The sequence below is a fragment of the Geospiza fortis genome, unplaced genomic scaffold, assembly GCF_000277835.1.
Source record: "Geospiza fortis unplaced genomic scaffold, GeoFor_1.0 scaffold557, whole genome shotgun sequence".
Taxonomy (NCBI): domain Eukaryota; kingdom Metazoa; phylum Chordata; class Aves; order Passeriformes; family Thraupidae; genus Geospiza; species Geospiza fortis.
In genome coordinates this window covers 349,790-359,269 of record NW_005054526.1, presented here as the reverse complement: position 1 = coordinate 359,269, position 9,480 = coordinate 349,790, and the positions used below count along the sequence as shown (strand labels likewise).

The 9,480-nt window shown below is 47.1% G+C and overlaps 1 protein-coding gene across 1 annotated transcript; it reads left to right on the top strand.

Annotated features, from left to right (window-relative positions):
• Positions 1–4,002: 4,002 nt before the first annotated feature.
• Positions 4,003–7,264, top strand: CD180 (CD180 molecule). The gene is given in 12 exon segments (XM_014310405.1): positions 4,003–4,069; positions 4,705–4,768; positions 4,770–4,862; positions 5,412–5,537; positions 5,539–5,678; positions 5,681–5,789; positions 5,791–6,158; positions 6,161–6,301; positions 6,304–6,500; positions 6,503–6,664; positions 6,666–6,996; positions 6,999–7,264. Coding segments are annotated over 12 exon segments (2,064 nt in total).
• The last annotated feature ends 2,216 nt before the right edge of the window (positions 7,265–9,480 follow it).

The following is a 9,480-nucleotide window of genomic DNA, read 5'->3' as shown; positions in this document are numbered from 1 at the left end:
CTTGGCCAGGGGCACCTCCATCCTGGGCCAGCTGGGATTAGATCTGCAGGGCATGAAGGAAGCTTCTGGCAGCTTCTCACAGAGACCATCCCCGTAGCACCCCCACTACCAAAACCTGTCTGTGCAAATCCAATACACAGGGACACACCAAGCCTTAGCTTTTGAGCATTAACATGGAAAATGGCAGCTAAACAAGAAGCAAACATACCAATCAAATTCTTTCAGAACTGTTTGTGACCAGCTGCAGGGCAAGCAGGATTTCCAGCAAGCACAGAACTGGCTGGGGAAGAGGCAGAGCTATTAGTGGAATGTGGAGTCAGCTTTTCAGCTTGTCATTGAGATAAGGTATTTCCTTTGTATACTATAAATTAAAGAGGAGGGAATAAAGCCCAGCCAATCAGGTCAGCACAGAAGCATCCTGGTAGCAAACAAATAGCAGCAGGGCACTGGCTCTGTGGCCTCTCAGTGCCTGCCAGCCCCAAGAGTCCACCCAACAGGTTTAGCCAAGTGTGCAAAATGGAGCAAGCTCTGCACTGCACTTCTGGCAGCTTCCCTCCTGCCTTGCTCACTCCTCCCCTCTCCAGCTGCCTGCAGGATTGAGCTCAGCACAGCTCACGTGAGCCCTGAGATCAGCTCCAGCTACCAGCACAGCTGTGGCCTTTACACTCCTTCAGAGCCCAGACTGATTTTGTGTATATCCTCAGCACCAGCTGAGGTGTCTTCACCTTCCTGGGTGATGACCATGATGCACTCCATGTGGATCTGGATTACCTGAGGTTTCCCCGATGGAGTATGGGATCTGAATTGGCTCTGTCAGGCTGAGACACTTTTTCTGGGCCCAGAAGATTTTCCTCATGCCTTTTTCTCCTAGATGGTGGAGAAAGAGTGCCATTTAAGGCAACAAAGCCGTCAGGCTAATAACCCAGTCATTTAAGAAAGGAAAGGAAAAGGCAGACTGAGCTGTTTGGCTGAGGTTGGAGCTCAGCGCTGCTCTGGGCTGTCAGGGCCTGACCCCGCTGGCAGCCTGGCACCAGATCCCCTCCTGCCTGCAGCTGCCACACACACACTTGTCTTAGAGATGGTTAGAAATGTCCCCCTTTAAAAAAGTGATCATTCTCTGTAAGCTAAATACAAAAGGAACAGTGTTAATTTTCAGATTGAAGTATTGCTGTCTAGCTTTGCTGTTTGTACTGCAGTAGTCACGCATCAGCAACACAATGCTTTCTGCAAAAGTGTAGACAGGGATCTTAGAGTCATAGAATGGTTTAGACTGGAAAAGATCTGTAAGATCATTGAGTCCACTGTAAAGCTAAAAAAGCCAATCCACCACTGCCATCTGCCCCCAAAGAAGAGCTCTGACTGTCAGCTGGTTTACAAGATTTTGTGCCTTTCCTAAGTGATGAATCAAATTTTGTTCAACTCAAATTTCCCATTACATGAAATTCTCCTTTAGTTGTATGCTATAGCCTCCTCTGCACTATTCTGTGACAGAGACATTCCAGTCCACATGAACATGAAGACCAATTTTCCTGTTTTCACTTTTTAAAAATATGTTCTGCCTCAGAAAAGCATCAGTGCACAGTAACCTGACTATATTTAAAGCAGGCAAGTTCCTGTTTCACTCTGAAACTACTGTTTTGCTCACACTGAGTTCAGCATGAGCAACCTGCTTTCCAGCCAACTCTGCTGGTTTCTCTGACCGCTCTGCTCAGCCTTCTTTCAGAGAAGACAGCACGAGGTCATCCAGTGCAGCCTCTCCCCACACTGTGCAGTGGTGTGATTTCCACCTGCTGGCTTTCACAGTGCCCACCTGGGCCAGCTGCAGAGCACCCAGCACCACTGGGCGATGGAGGGGAGTGACAGCCCCATCCTGCCCGGGGATGGACTGTGCACATCTGGGGCAAACACTTACCTGCTGGTGTCTGAAAGCTTCCAGTTCCCACAAGATCCATCTTAGGGGAATCGGAAGGTCCTTGTCAGAGGAATAAGACAGGTGTCTCAGTATGTGCTTAGGGACATCAGCCACTGTCCCTCCACCTCCTCACACCTGCACATCAGGGCACACTCACACGCTCGCCCACCACTGATGGGGACTTAGGGAGCACCTCAAAACAGCACTGTACTTCATCCACAAAGAGCTTGAAGGATGGGAAAGTTTCCTGGGGGTGTTTAACAGGTATGAGAGATAGAGGAGATGTATTAGGATTTTACCTCTTATACTGTGCTCTTCATACAGGAATTTGTACACAGGGGGGATATGATAATATCTCTATTTGCTATTTGCAATACCACATGAGAATAGAAGGAAAGTACCAGGGCTTTTCCAGGGGCAGGCGAAAAGACTGATCCAATAAGCTTTTCTTTTTCCTCAATACTTTCTTTTATCTTTGCTTTTCTTCTCTTTGTTTCTTTTATCTATTTTTTTCTATTCCAAGTGGGAGATAATGGAAAAAAAGGCAAGGCTTTTGATTCAGGGAAAAGCAGCCCTGTGAAATGCACACCTGGGGCTAATAGCAAATTACTCATTGAATTAAATCTACAAATCTCTGAGCACTCAGAGCTGCACAACAGGATCCCCCTTGGGATAGTTTCTCCTCAGTTCACTGCAAGAGCCTCTCCACACCCTGAAGCATATGGAGAGAGCTTACTTACCCACTGTTCTAGTTGAATGGCAAAACATAGGCACTCTTCTCTTTTACAGCAACAGTTAAACTATTTTTATCTGTCTAAACTACACATGGCAGCAGTCAGCTCTACAGGTTCTCCTTTGCTTACCAGTACTGAAAGCATCGCCTTTTCTAGGTCTGTATTTTGTCATTTCTGTAGGTACTGACACTGTATCAGTGCTTCTAGGCTGGGCCCAAGTCCGTGTGCTATCACAAGTGTGATCACAGCAGGTGCTGGGTTGGCTTTCTGTCCCCAGGTGGTGCCAAGCACCTACGTGTGGGGGGCTCAGCCGTGGGCAGCACTGGCTCATCCCTCCTTGCTGATGCTGTCCCTGTGGGCTGTCTGCCTGGCACTGAGCTCCAGCTGGGACTCAGCATGCTAGAGGGAGCTGGACTCTTGAGGAGCTGTGCTCCCCACTCGGATGGGGAATTCTGCAGTGACAGCCCCTCTCCACTTCCTCCCACTCCACTACACTGCTGCTGATGTCTCTGTGCCCCTGCATTGTCTGCAGTGGTGCAGGCCCACGTTGCTTCCCCAGCACTCCCTGGCACCCTTCAGTTATGGGATTTGTGCTTAAAGGAAGGGAAGACAATGTTTACCAAACCCAGACTGTGGTTTGCAACAAACACTACTGCTCTTCCCCTTCTCCTGAGGCTACTGAGTGCAGGCACAGCCCACCTGCCTCTTCTAAGCCAGAGGCAGGCAGAGACGTGGTTTAGTCTCAAAATCTCACAGCTGTGCCAGCAGAAGGACCTGAATCCCATGCACCGCTCCCCAGGGCCCACACACGTTCACCCCAGCAAACCCTGACCATGCTCCCACCCCAGGGCACACACCGGCACTGCCCTCCACACGGTGTCATGGCTCCAGAGCATTCCTCTCTGGACACACAGCTGCTGCCCTGCTTTCTTCCACTAGCACACTAACTTTGTGTCAAATTAAAGTGCTCATGTTGGCCAGCTGTGCCATACATGTGTTTAATTCCCCACAAGATCAACACTTCCATGGCTAGGGGCAGGGAACTGCCAGAGCTGCAGCCCCTACACAGCCCTGGGCAGCCCACCCCTCCTAGGCTGGCCCTGGGACACCCAGAACAGGCCATTCCTCTGTCCTTGGAGGTGTGGAGGAGCTGGTGCTGCCCAGGCTGTGCCCGGGCTCTGTGGAGGAGCTGGCGCTGCTCTGGCTGTGCCCGGGCTCTGTGGAGGAGCTGGTGCTGCCCAGGCTGTGCCCGGGCTCTGTGGAGGAGCTGGTGCTGCCCTGGCTGTGCCCGGGCTCCGCACTGCAGCTGGCAGCTGGGACAGGGCAATGCCAAGAGCATTCCCACACCTCCACAGCATGGCAGGCTGTTTCAGGGCGCCAGTGACCTGGGTCTGGCTGGCTTTCGTGAAATCAGCAGGCAAAGGTAGGTCAAGCACGCTCAGTGAATTTCCCTGGTATCTGCAGAGTTGACTTCTCCATGTAATAAATGGATTTATTTTCACATAAAACTAAAAAGCCTTAGTAGACATTTTAAGGACTCGGCATATCAGGCATGATCCTTGTCTAGTCTGAGCTAAACTGCTGTCTCATCACTGCAGTGTGTAACTGAATTAATATCCAGTTAATTTGGCCACATTCCTTCTAGAAACATTTTCCAGACATGCTCTTTTTTACTTCCTCTCTGTAAGGTTTACTTAAGACTTCTCTTAGAGTAAATTTTGTTACAAGACTCATGACATTCACAATTTAAAACCACCTTGTGGGGATCCTTTTTTAAGGATTAATAATTAATCCAGAAGAGTAAACAATCCTCATATGTGCTAACTTTGATAAGAAAGTACTGCAGATGAGACACTTCAAATTAATACAATACACATTCAAGGCATTATTTTAAAAAACACACTCCCCAAAACCCCAGGGCTATGCATTGAGAGCCTGTGCTGAGGCTTCCTAGGGTTTTGGGGGGGGGGTGGGGAGGGGGTGGATTTTCCAAGTGCCACGTTTTCCTATTTATATTCACAGTACATAACTTTTTCAAATTCACTGTGTATTTTCCAGAGATTACAGAAAAGAAAAGCTACACCTGGGAAGGTTTAGGAATGAGAGAGGTGCCTATGACTATTTGCCACAACAGAAGTCCTCAATTTCAGAGGTCCCTTCCCTCCAGAATTCAACTTCTCTGACCTGAATTCTCTTCTCTACTTGGACATAAAAAGGTATGGAAGGAGCACCCATCACAATCGTGGACCCCCTGTCCCTGTCAGAGACAGAGATTTCTGGAGCATCTTCTTGCCTTCACAGGGAAACCAGCACCTTCAGACAGCTGGTGAATTTTTCCGCTAGCAGAGATCGATCTACTCCGGCAATATCTCGGCTTCTCCTCTAAGGACAATCATTTACGGTTTTCAATATTGTTCCCTTAAAACTGGAGAAAGACACGTTTGGCCCTTGGAAGTGGCTGGCTTTTTTTATAGCAAAAGAGATTTTCCTGTTAAGTTAGACATTAAATACCTCATGTCTCCTGACTCCCACAAATGCCTCCTCACACCCATCATTTCAGGACAGGTTTTTCTTCTCGGCAGAACCCTGTAATTAAATGTGAACTTTAAAGTACCAGGCAAGCATCAGTGAAAAAGACACTTTTACCCTGGTGAGGGCAACAGATAATGGAGTTTAACAGATATGAGGTGCAGTTTTGTGCAATTACATTACCAGGAGAGTTTGTGAGACGGGCCACTGATGCAGTTTTCTATTGTTTTCTCAAGGTGTCAGATCAGCTGGGTGTATGATGGTGCCTTTCCCAGCAACAGGCAGCTGAAGACAGTAATTCTGACCAGAAACCTGCTCATGTTTCTGTCTGCCACAGCATTTGCTGGCCCACATTCCCTGGAGCATCTTAACACAGACAGGAATAACAAGTATGTTCTTTATTCCAATGACAAATCTTGGCAGCTTAGGTATCTCCATCTCAGGCCGCAACCACATCTCTCCACTGCAGCTTCCTCCCAGCTTTTCCATGCGACATCTCAAACACTCAATTTTCAAATGAACAACACACAAGCAATCTCAGCAGAAGGTGTCCAAGCTCTGCAGAAGAACAGCAATGTAACTCTCATCCTTAAAGGCAAAGACATTCCATTACACTGAACCTGGATCTTCTCAGTCACATTTCTACAGTTTGGACTTAGTGGGCTGTGCTGACATCCCTGGGGTCCTGGTGGGGATACAGGACTCCACAGCTCAGACCTTTTGGCTGGGAGCATTTTATGGTGTAGAAAAGGAGCCCTACATAAGCCCAGATATTTCACAAGGCCTCTGTAGTATCTCTGTCAAGGATCTCTATCTGCAGTTATGGCACCTCAGAAATCTAAATGCTGACACATTTCAGAGCCTAACCAGGCTCCAAAAGCTGGACCTAACCCAACCCCACATCCATGCACTGCCCCCTGCCATCAGTGGCATGAGCTTGCTGGAGGAGATGGTTCTCAATGCAGACTGCTTTGAGCAGCCCTGCACACCAGCTCTGCTGCCTTCCCCTCCCTCACCCGCCTCCACATCCAGGGTAACTCACAGGTTCTGCAGCCAGGCTCTGGATATTTGGAGAAACTGGCAAGGCTTCAACATCTAGATTTAACTCAGAGTCCCTTTGAAAGTTCTGATGCTCTAGCGAAGGGCTGAGAGCTTTGAGCAGACTTTGTTACTTGAATCTGAGCCGCAGCACACACCTCCATCTCCAGGACGTGCTCAATTAGGACAGTGCTAGCCTAGAGCTGCTGGACTTACTCTTCTCTCCTCTCTATATCAACACCTTATAGAGCCCTTTCCAAAATCTCCATCTCTAGCAAGTGCTAGAGATGATCTTTCCTCATGCCACATTAATATGAGCATTCAGCACGTCTTTCAAGGCTTGAAAAACCTCATGGTCTTGGACCTTAGTCAAAATAACTTTGATTTGGGGATCATGCCAAAGGACAAACTGTTCCGACAACTATCCAATTTAGAGGCGCTAATCCTGTAATTCATCCTGTGAACTAACATCGGTAGGTAACCAAGTATTTCACAACCTCAGGAAGTTACAGCATGTTGATCTGAATTACAACAAATTTACTGCGTTCAGCACAGATGCATTTTCAAATCCCAAGAGTATCAATCTCTGTTGTGTCCATAACAGGACATACACTGTACCAGGTGTCCAGCTACTGCCCCTAGATGGCCACTTTATAATCAATTTAAGCTACAACCTTCTGGACTGCTCCTGCTTTAAGATTGATTTAATCACTTAGTACAAGCAACATCTGGATAAAATTGAAGAGCCTGAAGGACCAAGGTGCTGTGAACTCAAATTTCTAGCCAGGTTCAGCTGGCCACCATCTCACTCTCCTGTGGGAAGGACACATCAGGAATCATGGCAGTTGTTTATCCTGTAGTGCCATCTTCATTTGGGGTGTTCACTGTTTCGAGCAAAATTACCAGCAACTGTAAGTCTAGGATGGGGACACAGAAAATATCGACATCAACTGTATTAAGCTCAACAACACCCTACTGGTTTTATTTGCGACATATTTTCTTGACTTTTGTAATATCCTCTCTACCTGTACTAAAACTTTTAGAAAAATGATGAAAAAATTAGAATAAATAAATTATGACCTGAATCCTGAAAATTAATAACTTACCTTATAGAGAAGTCCCTGTTCAACTCAATGGTAGCCCTGCTGTACCAATACTGCGGCTAATGAACATGGAAAATTTAACAGCCAAAATACTAACTTCCCTCTCTTTAAAAAAAGAAAACCTCACCACCACCATCCTCAAAAAGGGGGAAAAAAAACCCAAGCAAACATCCCAACCAAGACTCAACCAAACAAAAAAGCTCAACCAAAATCCCCAACCAAATTCCACCCTCTATCAAATATCCTTGAAAATCAATGTTTTGTAAGAGCTGGCAGTAGTGTACCCCACTCTTCAAAAAAACACCAAAAACCAAAAAACAAAACAACCACTACCTGTGAAGAAAAGACAGATTTATGGTCATACAAGACATGCCTGCAGGACTAGCAGAAACAGCATATATCACCTCTGTGAGCTTTTAAAAATATTTATTTAAAATACTTTTGATCCTCAGAGAATTCCCAGTCATTGAAATTCTGTCTATCCATCTTTCAGCCTGAGCAGGCCCTGCTCCTGTGCTGTTTTCTAAACCCCACAGTAAGTAAAGACAGTATGATCTTTCACCATAAAACAGTAGATTTGTGGGTCTAATCTGCAGGTCCAATACTCTGTTTGCTTGCACAGAGCAAACTCCTTCAATGCTGACAGATATGAGCCTTTGCCAGCCTGAAGTGGACTGTTCCTTTCAGCCACAGCCCAGGTGAGAAAACCAGAGGCTGCAAAGGGGGCAGAGCACTGGACAACCTCATCCCACACGTGCTCCTGCTGTCAGCACCTACTTTGTGCTGCTTCTGGTGTGCATCCCTGGGGTGAATTCAGAGACAATGATCCCTGCTGCAATTGATATGCAACAGCTAGGCAGGAATAAACTTATTATTTATATAAAGCCAAATTGCTTTCTCTGCCATCACATGTGAATAAACCCAGAGTGAGGCAGAGTATGTGCAGTGGACCAGGATCTAATGGGAGCTGGCCGGGCCTACTCATCTGCCCTGCACCACCATAAAGTCATTAATGTTTTCTTCTATAACAGGCTTACCTTGATGGGTAGACAGAACTTTGCTGGTGGTATGACCTTCCTCTCTCCTGGAGGATGCACCACGGGGAGCTGGCCCAGTACCACTCCCTGCTGTGTCGGGCCAGAGCTGCTCTCTGAGATGAGGAAGGCCAACTCTCTCCCAACACTTCCCATGCAGGACTCCACACTCAGCTTCAGCTGCTGTCCAAAGGCATTTCCTCAACATTTTCATCTCTAACATGCTGAGTAACCAAAATTTCAAAGATTCCTGATGGACTAGAAAGTTTTTGCTCATTTCTGATGATACTGCTGACAAGATCCCAGATTGATCTTCTCCAGTAAGAAATACTTTTCATTTGAAAAGCCCCTTTTACTACCTGTTAGCAGATCAGACTCATGCAATATGCATTTCTGCAGCTTTTAGATGCCTTTGCACGACATGTACCACATACATCACTGCCCTAGCCCCCAGTTTCTCCTCCTCCTGCCTTCACAGCTGCCAAGGGCACACAGGGAGAGGTGTTTGCTGCTCTTCTCCAGTTGCCTACAAACACTCCCGGATTTAGCATACTAAAATGTTGCCTCTGTGTATTGCTGGTTCCTGTTCCCTGTTCACATGGCTGCTGAAGACTCCTCCTGAAGCAATGGGCAGGTGCTGTGGTCCAGCTGCCCCACATGGAGCTGCATGGGCTGCCTGCCCTTCTGCAAGGGCTCAGCTCCAGAACAGAACTGCCCTGGCAGACCATGCTGCCCCAGCTGAGCACACCTTGGGAGCAAGGCAGGGACATTCCTGAACTCAGCCCAAGGTTCAAGGTGCATTTTCCTCTCACTCTGCATTTAACTAATAATCCAATTGGTTAAATGAGCAACCTCCAATGTCTTAAAAATACAGCATGACTGCCAGAGTGTGTTCCACCAAAGAAAGATTTGTTTCGCTCTTGAAATGGTGGGTTCAGGAAGGTGTTGGACAAATACTGGCATTAAAAGGGAGCATAACACACTCCAAGTGCACAAAAAAAAAAAAGCTCAAGTATCAGGTAATAACTGTGGGAGATCCACCTATAGCAGTGACTGGAGGGAAAACTGCATGTTGTGCTGGAAGGTATTCTGAAATGCCCTTCTGTTTGGGGAGCCCACCACAGGATTTA